General features: G+C 42.5%; 6 protein-coding genes across 6 annotated transcripts; 2 read left to right on the top strand and 4 right to left on the bottom strand.

Annotated features, from left to right (window-relative positions):
* Window positions 1-235: 235 nt before the first annotated feature.
* BDB00DRAFT_858479 (nucleophile aminohydrolase) lies at window positions 236-1,926 on the bottom strand. The gene is made up of 6 exons (XM_053125865.1): window positions 1,777-1,926; window positions 1,610-1,686; window positions 1,406-1,535; window positions 1,170-1,316; window positions 891-1,092; window positions 236-811 (listed from the first exon to the last, which is right to left on the bottom strand). Exons 1-6 carry the CDS (start codon window positions 1,905-1,907, stop codon window positions 707-709), a joined length of 792 nt encoding a protein of 263 aa, XP_052973018.1. The 5' UTR covers window positions 1,908-1,926; the 3' UTR covers window positions 236-706.
* A 1,909-nt stretch (window positions 1,927-3,835) lies between these two features.
* Window positions 3,836-5,637, top strand: BDB00DRAFT_984632 (translation elongation factor EF-1 alpha; the record flags this gene model as incomplete). Its single annotated transcript, XM_053130012.1, has 3 exons — window positions 3,836-4,124; window positions 4,220-5,335; window positions 5,431-5,637. Exons 1-3 carry the CDS (start codon window positions 4,071-4,073, stop codon window positions 5,635-5,637), a joined length of 1,377 nt encoding a protein of 458 aa, XP_052973019.1. The 5' UTR covers window positions 3,836-4,070.
* A 909-nt stretch (window positions 5,638-6,546) lies between these two features.
* BDB00DRAFT_879300 (uncharacterized protein) lies at window positions 6,547-7,488 on the bottom strand (the record flags this gene model as incomplete). The annotated part of the gene is made up of 3 exons (XM_053127853.1): window positions 6,547-7,130; window positions 7,221-7,405; window positions 7,478-7,488. 3 exons carry the CDS (start codon window positions 7,486-7,488, stop codon window positions 6,547-6,549), a joined length of 780 nt encoding a protein of 259 aa, XP_052973020.1.
* A 243-nt stretch (window positions 7,489-7,731) lies between these two features.
* Window positions 7,732-8,672, bottom strand: BDB00DRAFT_879301 (ubiquitin-conjugating enzyme E2; the record flags this gene model as incomplete). The annotated part of the gene is made up of 7 exons (XM_053127854.1): window positions 7,732-7,746; window positions 7,834-7,961; window positions 8,024-8,132; window positions 8,240-8,317; window positions 8,391-8,407; window positions 8,505-8,583; window positions 8,649-8,672. 7 exons carry the CDS (start codon window positions 8,670-8,672, stop codon window positions 7,732-7,734), a joined length of 450 nt encoding a protein of 149 aa, XP_052973021.1.
* Window positions 8,673-10,210: 1,538 nt separating this feature from the next.
* On the top strand, window positions 10,211-11,374 carry BDB00DRAFT_775748 (2-nitropropane dioxygenase; the record flags this gene model as incomplete). Its single annotated transcript, XM_053120234.1, has 3 exons — window positions 10,211-10,268; window positions 10,370-10,627; window positions 10,713-11,374. The coding sequence occupies 3 exons, from the start codon at window positions 10,211-10,213 to the stop codon at window positions 11,372-11,374; spliced, it is 978 nt and encodes a 325-aa protein (XP_052973022.1).
* Window positions 11,375-13,324: 1,950 nt separating this feature from the next.
* Window positions 13,325-13,609, bottom strand: BDB00DRAFT_858496 (uncharacterized protein). Its single transcript, XM_053125866.1, has 2 exons — window positions 13,526-13,609; window positions 13,325-13,441 (listed from the first exon to the last, which is right to left on the bottom strand). Exons 1-2 carry the CDS (start codon window positions 13,584-13,586, stop codon window positions 13,332-13,334), a joined length of 171 nt encoding a protein of 56 aa, XP_052973023.1. The 5' UTR covers window positions 13,587-13,609; the 3' UTR covers window positions 13,325-13,331.
* Window positions 13,610-14,121: the final 512 nt, after the last annotated feature.

The following is a 14,121-nucleotide window of genomic DNA, read 5'->3' on the forward strand; positions in this document are numbered from 1 at the left end:
TAATTTTCGTGCGGGAGAAACTATTATAGACAAAATCGCACTGGTCACAACGAGTGATGGTTCCTTAAAAACAGCAGTAGAATATAGTAAAGAATAAACTTTGTGTAAATGCTAAATGTATAATGTTCGATCAAATTTATTCGGCATATAGTTAAGACTTTCACAATCCTTATTGTTGTAATATTCTTATTAACTGTGTTTTCCAGCATAATTATTTAACGTAGCGTGAAGTATTTTGATATTTGAGGGACAGTTTATTTTACCAACGAGAAAATACAACATATTAGAGGTGTATTTGTATAAAAAAGGTTTCCCAAAAGTGCTATGAGCCACGATGATAATGTAGATCCTTTTGTGCAAATAGAACTGTCGCCGTCCAACATAAGTATAATTTGTATTTAGCTCTTCGTTTGCTAATACTTCGAAATAACTACCATCCTGCAGACTAAATTTTTAGAAAGAAAAGCGAAGCAAAATCTATTTGATTATTTAAATGCGAGATTAGTTGATAAGGGTAAGGTCCACTTTCGATGATAATCCATAAAGCCACTTTTAATACTACGGTAATATTAGTGCACCATGTTTCAACAACTATAGCGACCGATGCGATACGAATCACTGATGGAATTGGATGTTTCTTTTTATAACTTTGCATTTACACTGTGGATAAAGTTGGGGAAAGGAAAAAGAAAGAAACAAATTTGGTTTAGGCGCCATATCCCCGTATCTTTTCTGCAAAAGACCACTCGGTATCCACAGAGTAAGGTTCGGAGACATTGACACCTGCTTCTGTGATTGTTGCTCTTTGGAACTATAGGTGTACGAGTAAGCTGATCAGTATTCTCTGATGGAAAGGACGAGGTTATCAAAAGGCAAAATCGAAATAATACCTTATTCATGGACCGGGCGTCGCGATAGAACAGGACGCGCATACAGTCATTGATAATATCGATCGCTTCCTCCTCAGTGAGATCATTTTCTCTGCCTTCAACACGCTTTCGCAGGATGGGCTGTGCTAAATGTGCACCAAAGCCAGTAGCAATGGTAGAAGATTGATAAGTGGTGCCTCGCAGATCGACATATCCAAGATACCTATATTTAAGGAGAGGTAAACACCGTATAAGCAAACCACATATACAGCATAATTGATCCACCGTATATCCACATACTTTTCGCCCTTATGCAAACCACCGACGATGAGAGCGTTCCAGAGCGGATTAAATTTGGATCGTCGACTGTACATCATCCGCCAAAGATATTCAAATATGTGTGGTGTACCCAAAACATGGCCGTCGTCATGGCAATGCTCCTTGACCCTGCGAAGACGGGAGAAAGATACAATAACTACGTAAGCGCTCCAATCATTACCCTCATATATGTGCAAATTACTGAGAATATAATTTACATGAGCGACTCCAAGACGTGTTGAATATACTGCTGGTCCGAGAGATCGCCCGATGCACCAACGATAGTAAAATCGCCTACTGGCATCAATCGTTCAATATCGCGGAATCGAGCGAGAGAGCCGTACGATCCTGTATAGATTGATTGTCAGCGTCTGTTGTTGGAGAAACGATCGTTCTGTTACAGACAAAGCTGTAGCACCTACCGAGCATGTCTGCAGCCATCATAATACCATCACGGTATTTCAAGGCAATAACTGAGGTACCTGTAACCAATGGTTGTCTAATTTTATTTTATCAAAAGCAGGAGAGCGAAATGAATTGTTAATCAACTGAAGTATCAAAGAGCAAATTATTCAAGAGCGACAATTACTGTGTTCTTGTGACTGGTCCATATGCAGACTGAGCAAGATTGTCTGGTAAAGTCTTGTGGAGTGGAACAGTGTTGTATTCATCAATGTTTTCGTTGCGAGGCTTGCCCCAGCGCGATGGAAATGCGTCCATGGTATAAGTTGAAGTTGTGTGTTGCGTACGCGTCCCCTCGCTGACGGATTTGAGGGCAAGTGTTGAAACTCAGCAGAATCCTGCTGGCTGCGCTGATTGACTTCGTTAATTGCAACCAATGACCTGCTACTGTTACAAAACGTCTCCTACTGACAAGGTATTGCATGGATTCCAGCTCTAAGAGAGTGGTAACCAGTATGTTTTCTGAGAGCTGTAAATCAATGAGTCTTGATAAGAAGTATAGTATGTCGGTGCATCAACGGTATGTCGTAGGAACGAAAAGACCTGTACATATCAGCACCTGCCTCGATCTTGAACACAGCGAAGTTTTTTCCTTTAAATTCTTAGCCATGTTAAAACCAATAGCACGATAACGAATACAATTGAAAGTTAAAGAAAACAGCTCATCTCACGAATATAGACTAGATACTAAGCAGGACGAATGGGTGCAATCATGACTGACCATGTTCATATCCACGCGTCTACCAGCATTTCATTTTCAGAGCAAATGCGAAAGCAAAGTAAGGGGATAGTTTAAAAAAATACACTGCAAAAATGAAGCGCAGAGTGGTAATACTTTATGTTGGGTAGCACTATGACTGCATTGCGTGACAAGCTGTAGTAATCGATATAGCAGGTCATGTGAAGGTACCGGTTTGTCCGTATAATAAAATGATATATTTCTGTTGATATTGTTCTTGCGAAACTAGAAAAATCCACAGCTACACTGTTGAGAACGGAAACGACAAGGATAGGGCCTGTAAGACATGTCTGGGCTTAATAACAGTAATTTGGAATAAAAAAGCAACAACCCATAAAAATACCCAAGAGTACTTACGGCTTTCTACGTACACTGCTTACAGGGTACGTCATCCTCACTATACGGTAATACAAAAAGGGTTTAGTCGTTGATAAGAAATTGTCATCGTGCCAGGTGCACTTACCTGAGTGAAGGCGCCGCCGGGCAACGCAGGACTCAACCAGAGCCGTGCTCCTTACTAGTGGGCTATGCAACATTATAAAACGAAGAAATTTATCAGAACTGATAATTCTCACACGAATGACAACTTCTCACACAGCTTCACAGCATAAAAGCACAACTCACATGACGCTACCCTGTGCAGGTCAGTGCCCGAGAGAAAGAGAGAGACAGAGACAGAGACAGAGACAGAGACAGAGCAAGCAGAGCGAGAGAGACAGAAATTTAGAGAAAAATCGAAAAGAATGTTAGACCAGGTTGCAAATAAAGAATCACGATCGTGACGATCAAACAGCAACTGCAATGACAGAATGTTAATGAATGCATACGTACAAAAAGCCAAAATTCAAAAAAAAAGATGCGGGGCAAGCGCGAAGAAAAGCAGGAAGAAAAGCCAACGTCTCGAGAGTCGTGCAGTATGCTACTTTTATAATCTTTTTGATCTCATATCAATCACAAGGTTCCACTAGTGTCGTCAGCAGCATGTTTCATCAATGACCACTGGTTAAATAGAGAATGGACTCCTTTTTATCGCACACAAAGGGATCGCTTTATCTTTAACGCTGATTCTTTTGACAGAGCATACTACTATTTAGTCTACCATACAAACATTCTATCCGTGATCAAACAAAACGTAGGTGATAAATCGTGTATCAATTATGCGCAAATTCATTACGCAATATAAAATAAAGGACCTTGGTATAAACAAATGGCATTGCATGAAAGTAATGTCCTTGCACCTGTAACCCTTTGTAACCCCTGCAATTAATGTCGTTGATATTATGAATATTGGTTCTTTCAACTAGAGACACTACAATGGTACATGATGGTGATACGACGCGATCAAGTTAAAATTACAGCAATGTCATGCACCAGTATTTTGAAGTGTTACACATAAAAGCTTATTCAGAGCTGTCATTGGCTGCTTTAAGGATTCTTATACAGCCTTCTGATTGGCCAAAATGTAAGCCCAGGATAGCTGTCCGCAGCTGAGCGTCTGGTGCCCTAAAAATTTAGTAGTCACACTGAGAGTGCGTAAGTGAAATCGGCAGCACAGGTTTGCCACTGTAGAAACCTTCTCTCTCTCTTCTGAAAAGGTAAGCTGATATATCCATCCGTCAAAAGCATCCATCCATACGCCAGAAACATCCATCACTCATTGTATCTGCGGTATTATAGTCGCCATGGGTAAGGAAAAGACTCACGTTAACGTCGTTGTCATTGGTCACGTCGATTCTGTAAGTAAATGAGGAAATGGTGATTTGTGAAAATGCTCAAACTGAGCTTAATGAGTGTTTCATCTGAAAACGGTGCTAATTCATTGCTACTTTAGGGCAAGTCCACCACTACCGGTCACTTGATCTACAAGTGCGGTGGTATTGACAAGCGTACCATCGAAAAGTTCGAGAAGGAAGCCGCTGAACTCGGTAAGGGTTCTTTCAAGTACGCCTGGGTTCTTGACAAGCTCAAGGCCGAGCGTGAGCGTGGTATCACCATCGATATCGCCTTGTGGAAGTTCGAGACTCCCAAGTACCACGTTACTGTCATTGATGCCCCTGGCCATCGTGATTTCATCAAGAACATGATCACTGGTACTTCCCAGGCCGATTGCGGTATCTTGATTATCGCTGCTGGTACTGGTGAATTCGAAGCTGGTATCTCCAAGGATGGTCAGACCCGTGAGCACGCTCTCTTGGCCTTCACCCTCGGTGTCCGTCAGCTCATCGTCGCCATCAACAAGATGGACTCGACCAAGTACTCTGAGGCCCGTTACAACGAAATTGTCAAGGAAGTCTCCACCTTCATCAAGAAGATTGGTTTCAACCCCAAGTCCGTTCCCTTCGTCCCCATTTCCGGCTGGAACGGTGACAACATGTTGGATGAGTCCCCCAACATGCCCTGGTTCAAGGGCTGGAACAAGGAAACCAAGGCTGGTGCCAAGAGCGGTAAGACCCTCTTGGAAGCCATCGACAGCATCGATCCCCCAGTCCGTCCCTCCGACAAGCCCCTCCGTCTTCCCCTCCAGGATGTCTACAAGATCGGTGGTATCGGTACTGTCCCCGTCGGTCGTGTCGAGACTGGTGTCATCAAGGCCGGTATGGTCGTCACCTTCGCTCCTGCTAACGTGACCACTGAAGTCAAGTCCGTCGAAATGCACCACGAACAGCTCGTTGAAGGTGTTCCCGGTGACAACGTCGGTTTCAACGTCAAGAACGTTTCCGTCAAGGATATCCGTCGTGGTAACGTCTGCTCTGACTCCAAGAACGACCCCGCCAAGGAAGCTGCCTCCTTCACCGCCCAGGTTATCGTCTTGAACCACCCTGGTCAGATTGGTGCTGGTTACTCTCCCGTCTTGGATTGCCACACCGCTCACATTGCATGCAAGTTCTCTGAGCTCTTGGAAAAGATCGACCGTCGTTCCGGTAAGAAGTTGGAAGATGCCCCCAAGGTAAGAAATTAGTTCCTATTGCTAGATTGAGTTGGTTGGGAAAACGTTTGTAGTGCTCGAGTTTGCTAATGTCATTTTTGTTGTGGATATAATAGTTCGTCAAGTCTGGTGACTCCGCCATCGTCAAGATGGTTCCTTCCAAGCCCATGTGCGTTGAAGCCTACACTGAGTACCCCCCTCTTGGCCGTTTCGCCGTCCGTGATATGCGTCAGACCGTTGCCGTCGGTGTCATCAAGGCCGTCGACAAGACTGAGAAGTCTGGCAAGGTGACCAAGGCTGCCCAGAAGGCTGGCAAGAAATAAATGACCTAGTATTATGAATCTCTTCTGTATTCCGGCGCATTTATTACTGCTTATAAAAAAGATTTAAAGAAGGCCTATGGTTTTTTTGTGTAAAAATAAAATGATTCAATTCCTAAACACACTCTCTGTGATTGGTGAACGGACAATGCTGTACGACAAGTTCTAGCTCAAAGGTGCTGCTTAACCCTAGAGTGCCTATACCATTGATGTATCCCACGTTGAACATTAGCAGTGAAATGCTTCAGCGAGAACACTCGTTTTGGTGGATCAAGGCCAAAGGGCTTGAGTGGGGTGATGGATGTTCTGAAATGATAATAGGACTACTGAACAAGCAATTGTGAAATTTGCAAACACTGGAAGTGCGCGGTACGATGACACATTTTTCTTTATGATTTAACTAACTTTAACTTACTTTCAACTCGGTGCTGCTGTTAGTATATCATGTGCGGGATGTACAAGCAGGATGAAGAGCGTCCATTCGTATCCATGTCTTAAATAGATCGCTTTTTCGGAGCAGTAACAACCAGCATCTGAGCTGTGATGTAAAGACCACAATGTTTGTAGTTCGAAGTAACTTATTTTATACAATGCTCAGTCATGCCTCTGTCCAAAATAACACTCAAGCGGTTGTGTACTAAATAGCCTTCTGAATAAAACACTGTATATTACTGCCCTAAGTTATTTTATAAGCACGCACCATTATGGATGGTGTCGGCAAGCTAGTATTGCTTTGACGTCAAAATGATCACTTGGTGGATTTCACCTTGCGCAGTAGCACCAGCATTCTAAGCATGGAAATAACCTTTGTATCTGTGTGAGCGACCCGCATCATTATAGTCACACAACGAAAACAGATAGAAAAAATAGTTCTTTCATAGATCAAATAGTATGTACATGGTAACAATCACTTTATCTCGCCCGTCCACGACCCCTAAAGCTGCCTCTTCCGCCACGACCACTACCCGCAAACGGTGCATTTTTCCTGGGAATTTTCATGATATCATTTGAAAAGTCTGAAATGATATGGCATCTGGTGCGATGACCTGGCCAGCCCGACCAGCCTCCTAGTGTAGCTGGATTGCGCATATTAGGCTGTACATGAATCCGTCCCTCTCGTACCGCCTTCTCAAAGTCTCGTCGCTTTTTGCTTTTTCGATGCTTCTTGGTTGGCTGTTGTTGCTTTTGATCGAGAGGTATGTGAGTGACACGTTTAGGATATTGCATGGCGTAGTACGGCTGTTTAGACTGTACAAGAAGATCGTTGTAGTCGACAGCTGCTGCTTGAATATGTTCAATGAAATCCGGTTCATTTTCTTGTTCAAAATCCACGGTTTGCTGCTTTGCTGCTAGTTCTGCCAACATGTCCGCCGTATCATCGTCCTTTTCCTTAATATTGACTTGAGCAACAGGTTTGCTAGAGAACAGCCGAAATGCAAATGCTTCTTCTTGTTTCTCTTCTTGTTCGCTTTCTTTCGGTTCTTCTGCATCAGCAGCTATGGTGGGAGGATAAAAAACGTCAAATAATTCATCTTTACAGGAGCTCCTTCCCCAGCCCAAATTCCTGCATATGACGATATATTTACCATTTGTATCGTCAGAAACGTCAAAAGGAGTGCCCATAAGCTGTTGCATTAGTGCTTCCATTCTTTGTGAATCGCTAGCTTTTACAGAGTTGGCCATTTCATCTTCATCGTCAAAGATCTCGGTGCGATTGGCCACTCGTGTGCCAGGGATCGTATGCGCGGACAAATGTTTCTTTTTACTAGATCTAAGATATCAGAGTGTGAGGATTTAAGACGGATAAGAGGTCAAAAGTGTTTGCATTATCAACGATCTTTACGGTTCGGCCATTAGGTGCTGGTGCAACAAGTTGTCAAGTCAAGAAAAAAAATCCTCACCCCGCTCAAGAACCACATGAAACGCCACATAATATTGAAAAAATCAAATTTGTATTGCAATGAGGGTAGCTCATATAGAGTATTTACAAACGCTGCGCGTTGAATTGATTCAAACAGACGAGATGGTCTCTGCAAAAGGAAAAGAAAGACATGTGGTGGAACGGCGCTCAGGTCTTTTGTGCCTGTTCTGTTGGGTTTATGCCATGGCGTGCTAGGATAAGCAACAGAAAACATCAGAGAGCATGATTAAATCAAAAGCACATTGCCAGGAAAGAAGGAAAACCCATCATTTCATTACCTTTTTCGTGTAGTCCTTTGCCGTTTTATTGTACTTGGCACGATTGGTATTGTAAACTTCGGCAATGGAGCCCACCAATGCATCATCCGGATTGGGATGCTCCAACAGCATGGAAATTGCTTGGAGAACTATTTAGCCGGAGTTGGTCAGTTCACCACGCTACTTTAGCTCAAATCGATCAATACCATACCCTGCGAAACGCGTGTGGCTGGCTTCCATACATCCGCTTTAAGCAAATCAACGCAGATTGAGCCGTCGTCATCGATGTTGGGATGATAGACCTTTGTGATAAACTTGACCTGTTCCCGTGAGCCCATCCCGCCCCATGTCGTGAAACCGTCAGCAATGAAGAAAAAAAATATACATGCAACTGCACTGAGCAAGAACGGGGCCACATAATACTTACAGTGGGCGGTTTAAATGGGTAATCCGCAGTGAAATTTATATCAAGCTTGAACGTACCCCCCTTGTAAGGGCTGTCAACCTGTCGAAAGCATTAGATTGACGTACTATGCATGCTGCGCATCACGAAAAGAAAGAGAGAAAAAACTACTTACTGGACCTGCTATTGAGCCTGGTAGAGAAAAAAAACCAACAAGTTTTAGCCATTGTAAAATCAAGCAGCAACATACACCGATTTAGCCCATTTTAAAAGAAGTTTGTGCCCATACCTTCCCACTTAAACAAGTCATCGTTGACAGGACCAGCGCTAATGCCTGGAGGTGGATTCTTGGTTAGGTCTCCGAGTTCCTAATAGCAAATACACAATTGAAATCAGCAAATAACACCAACAATAATTTTGGGCTTAAGCTTACTCGCTGAATGCGCTTTAGAGCCATACTGAAAGATAAAAAGGGAAAGAAAAAGACGTGGGGTTCACCGCAGTATGAACTGCGCTGAGCCAAATGTATTGGAGAAATATAAGCACCTGACTGCCCTCAAATATTAGCCCCCTTCCTCGGCCCATTTTACACAGATCCGGGTGGCTCCTTGTTGACCCGTTGAGAAAGTGCTATTGTAAATCATGTTTTAACACCGTGACTCATCGGCGATGATCTTTCCAACAGCTATTACTACAGTGCGGACTATTACTACTTCTAATAAATTGCCGACGAAACTGGCAGCAACTTCTTTTATGTCTTATCAGGCGCGTTTCACTACTGTCGGCCGCAGTAATATACTGCGCGACATATTTTGCGCAATGGACGAACCACGTTCTTAGCTTTCACCAGCGCATACCACTGTCAAATCTTACCCGCAGTAGCATGGTCCACCCCGTGAATATCTTACGTGACACAGTGCGTTTGCCATCTTTATGTGCCTTTATAGAAATCTGTGATACACATCCGGTACTAACACATATGAAGTGCTTAGTTAAGACTACATAATACTTGACTTTTATGTACAAATTGGTTTTGGCATGGATAAAGGTCAATGAGATGGCACTGTGAAATTACAAGTGAACCTTTAATTGAGTTAGTGATCGCCTAGTACGAGCTATCCTTGATGTGGAAGTCATCTACTGAGCAAGTAACTGTGCTATTAATGAAATCCAATATCTTTTTGTCACCTATTGTTGCCCAAAATGTTAGTTGACATCTCTTACTGTCTTTGACCACCTACATAAAACAGCGCTAAAAGACGCTGTAGCGTTTAAAAAAGGCCTGTCATACAAGAAATTAGATTGCTGCCGAATGTCCTTTTCACCAAATATATGACAATATGTACTAAGTAATCGACATGTATCACTACTGTCATAGACATAGGTAATTGCCTGATTAAGTAAGTGGCAAATGATCATTACGCTCAGCCAGACACATACTAAGGTTACGCCATCATTAGAAATGTCATAGTTACGGTTCCTCATCGTCAATATAATTGTTCAGGAATCGGCACTTTCGACCGACTGAATTCTGGTTGCCCAAGCTATGCTACTTACCAATATATGTTATAAAATCAGTAAGAACAACAGGTACCTGCTGACTACATGTAACGGGCGCAGTGTGCTTGTGCTTCGACTCATTGCAGCCTTTTTCTTAGGCCTCAGATGTGTCATTAAAAACAGCTTGCTGTGATACTGCTAGCGACTGACTACTCGTATAAACAATTTTAAAAAGTTACATACTAACCACAAAGACATCGCCAAGACGGCTACGTTCTCCAAAAGCATACCACAGTTCCGACAAGTTTGCAAGGCTGCTGTCACTTTCATTGTTTATGTATTTTAGGGTTCAATAAACTTGACAAAAGACTAAAGGCCATTTTTGAAACTGCCCCAGCATTGTTATGCTGACTAAGAAAATCCCACATGCTAAAAATGACAACTTGACCCATATATTCACGACACCCTTCAACTACCAGAACCACACTCACCACTATGGTTATTGCTACACGATTAACACAAATTCTCGGCATTAAACATCCCATTGTGCAAGGTATACAATTATTTGAAGTTTGGGGACGCGCTTTGAAGCTTTAGAAAGGAATCGCTTTTTCGTACTGCTGTTCCTGACAACACTTCATCTCTCATGTAAAGGTGGCATGACTCATGTTGGCAGAGCCGAACTCGCCTCGGCAGTTTCAAACGCTGGTGCTCTTGGCATCATAACAGCATTGACACAGCCGACTCCTGAAGAACTCAGAAAAGAGATTCGGCGGTGCCGCGAAATGACGGAAAAACCATTTGGTGTGAACCTGACCATCCTGCCAGCTATCAACCCTCCTCCATATATGGAATATGCCAAAGTAATCGTAGAAGAGCGTGTGCCTGTTGTCGAGACCGCTGGAAATAATCGTAAGCAAAGAAAACAATCGCAACAAAGAAACCCTGAAAAAGGAGACACATTTTCTCTGACAAGCAAAATGTGGTAATTTTATAGCACGCGAGTATGTTCGCATGTTTAAAGGTGCTGGTTTAAAAACTATTCACAAATGCGTTGCTATACGACATGCGATTTCTGCACAGAAGATGGGTGTCGATGTGCTATCGATTGATGGACTTGAATGTGCTGGCCACCCTGGCGAAGATGATATTTCTGGCTTGATCCTTTTAAGCAAAGCTGCACAGAAGCTCGACACAGCATATATCGCATCGGGTGGATTCGCTGATGGACGGGGTCTGGCGGCCGCATTGGCACTCGGTGCACAAGGAATCAACATGGGTACTCGATTTATGTGCACAGAGGAAGCTCCTATACATAGGAACATTAAGGAGGCTATTGTTGAAGCTGATGAGCGCTCGACTGCGCTATTATATCGACCTTTCCGTAACACAGCGCGTGTTTTCAAGAATGAAGTGGCACTTGAAGTTAATCGCCGTGAAGCGAATCCAGGTGTCAAGTTTGAAGATATCAAGGAGCTGGTCGCTGGCGTACGCGGAAGAGAGGCTTTGGATAATGGCGACAAAGACCATGGTATATGGAGCGCAGGACAAGCCGTGGGCCTCATCAACGATATACCAACTTGTGAGGAGCTCGTGAGCCGTATTGCTGGTGATGCTGAGACTATAATTAGAGACAAGTTAGCAAAATTTGTTCATTGATTAAAACCAACATTATAAACGATACAAATTTGTGATTTCTCATTATTCTTGGCTCGATGATGTAGGATCAAGTTGAGTACCTGATTAGAAAATGTGATTCGTACACATATGTCGATTATATTGCTACCAACACGAAGTCGCGGACAACATGTCAGTATTGAGTGGGTACAAGTCCTTGTTGCGATTATGACTTTAACTGATTCAGCGCAGCTCCTCTATAATCGTTTATAGTCTCAAATCATCTAGTGGGTAAGACAAACTAATCCACTAGTGCCAGCAAAAATACTATAAGCACATGTTCCATAATAATCGTTGGCGCTATGAAATATATCTTAGCTGTTATAAAATTTTAAAACATCACAAAACAAAACTCTATGATCATTTAATCATATTAAAAGAGGCAGATTGAAGGTGTATAAAGAAAGAGTGGGAAAGTCGATGGTACAACTTGCCGTAAACGAAGTTAATGCAAATCTTGGTCCAGTCCCTTCTTTTGTGTAACCTCAATCGTCCCTCTTTTCGCCTCACCGTTGGTCCGCTAACAAAGGGTCCAAGAATTTTTTTTACAACCAAGGCATTGAACTTCAAAAATCCAATTACTACGTGTCCACTACACTGCTGAACGATACAACACAACAATTCAATTGATATAGAAGAAATGGATAAGGCACCGCCTTTTTGAGCTGACGAATCTCATTAAAAGAAGTGAATATATCATACTGAGAAGTGTTGCTTTTCAAAATCACGAACGCAGGTGCCTCTTCTTCTTCCTAACTGTTAGCTCTTATAGGCTCATTCTTCCTGTATTGTCCAAAGAGGGTTAATTATGGGTGCAAAATGCTATAGTTTACTCATGATCACATAAACACTAAGGTACAGATAAAGTTGTTACAACATAACGAAAATCAAATTTTCCGTGGCTGTAGCTTATTTCCTGATGCATTACAGTAACCGAAACTAATTTTTGCGATTAGCCATGCTACAAAGTCTTACTGCCCATGGCCATCGTCACCGAGAAATCCTTTGTCATACTGACAAAGTCGAGGCCGATAAACAGATTTTTGAAACACAGATCGAATCTCTTCGTACTGACGTTCATCCACGTATAGTCGCTGATCCATATCATCATCTGCCACACGCTATCTGGACGCTGCTTAAATCGCAAAGATATCATCAAGGTTGGGCGTAACATCGAAAATGATATCACTCGGCTTTCACAAACTTCTCCTCAACAATTCAATGACCTTCAAGCATCCATTGTCGTGGACCTGTTGACAATATGCAACGAGTACAAATGCAAACTAATTACTGGATCAAAAGTCTGGCAATATGTGTGCAACAATTGTACAACATCGTCTATCCAAGGATTTACAACAAGGCAACTGGGAAGGTCGACTTACTGACGAGCACGTACACTATGCAGCTTTGGATGCCTGGAGTAGTCGGCAAGTTTATCTCCAAGTGACATCGCCTAGAAACGACATCATAAATCGACGAGCTGGTGTACATGTAACGGTACTTAGCGACGACGGTACTGTGGAGGTGGCGCGCGGGAAAATCAGCGATGCTAGACAAAGTGGGTATGTACATATTCTCTCCCTTACAGTACCTACTGCTTTAGGGGAGGATTGCAAATGAAAGAAAAATAGTTGTAGTTCTGCGAGAATGCTCTTTTCTGCTGCGGGTGCTTCATTCAAAAATTTTGGTGTGGAAAATTAGCTGCAATAAAACATTGAGGTATCTTGAAAATCCGGCATTTTCCATGCCTACGAGATCAATTTTTTTTTTGAATCATAGCTATAGCATCAAAAGAAAGGAAATAAGTAAAATGAGCAAAGTGTGAGGATCAAATTCCTGCTTCAATATATCCACTCTTATCTAATGAAATCATGCCACAGCAAGCTTGTTGGATCCTTGAATACGCGCACAATAGCATTTACCCATATTTGACCCTGTGTTAGTAACGGAGCACGTTCGTTTCATCATCACGCTGATATATACGATCAAAGTTGACGAGACGAGAGAAACCCCAATTGTCTTCTTCTGAGGTAAACCTATGACGAACAGCTAATAAAGCGAATAAGAGTTGAGATGCACATATACATGGGGTCGATGTAGCGAACGAACTTGAAGAGCAGTAGTATCCATTACCATAGCTTACATAATTAGTAGTGCGGATGGGATAACCAAATCGCAAATTGAGCGCATGCATAACTATCTTTCTTGTCGTCTGAGCTGTGCCCTTGTCTTGATCTATCCCCTTCCCATTGAAGGTACATGGGACAAAAGAGGTTTGATAGTTTCCTTTCGGATAAAGCAGCAACTTCCTGTATAAGTGATCAATATGAAGGACCATAACATGACCCGCGTTGGCTTTCTCCCATACATTCACCCAAACTACAAAACCATACCATACCATTCAAGATCACCAATTTCAAAGTTGGGTCTATAGGCGCAGTCTGTTAATTGACGCCAATATATAATGTCCCAATTAACACACCTGGATTCAATCAGTTATTCGTCAACCTTGGCAAAGAGCTCATCGACAATCTGTTCATCTGCGAAATGTTCACGATACATAAGACAATACAGTGTGTACAACATGTATGTACGCGTGTTGATGCTTTACATGAACTTTCTCCTCTTTGGCCTTCCATTTTCTCTGCTTTGTAAAACGACTCGAGGAATAATAATAATTACGTTCATGAACTACTGAAAGTACGCGTGGTGCCTCAGTTGTTGGCTCT

Source organism: Zychaea mexicana (genome assembly GCF_025766255.1).
Source record: "Zychaea mexicana strain RSA 1403 chromosome Unknown BDB00scaffold_169, whole genome shotgun sequence".
Classification (NCBI taxonomy): Eukaryota; Fungi; Mucoromycota; class Mucoromycetes; order Mucorales; family Lichtheimiaceae; genus Zychaea; species Zychaea mexicana.

What these genes read in the sequence shown, in the direction of transcription:
- BDB00DRAFT_858496 (XM_053125866.1), bottom strand. Translation starts at nt 13,586, where the DNA reads ATGCATGCGCTCAATTTGCGATTTGGTTATCCCATCCGCACTACTAAT. An exon ending in TACTAATTATGTAAGCTATG is followed by an intron (nt 13,442 to 13,525) that starts GTAATGGATACT and finishes TCGCTTTATTAG; the next exon opens with CTGTTCGTCATAGGTTTACC.
- BDB00DRAFT_858479 (XM_053125865.1), bottom strand. Translation starts at nt 1,907, where the DNA reads ATGGACGCATTTCCATCGCGCTGGGGCAAGCCTCGCAACGAAAACATT. An exon ending in CACGTCTTGGAGTCGCTCAT is followed by an intron (nt 1,317 to 1,405) that starts GTAAATTATATT and finishes CCGTCTTCGCAG; the next exon opens with GGTCAAGGAGCATTGCCATG. An exon ending in ACGCCCGGTCCATGAATAAG is followed by an intron (nt 812 to 890) that starts GTATTATTTCGA and finishes GTACACCTATAG; the next exon opens with TTCCAAAGAGCAACAATCAC.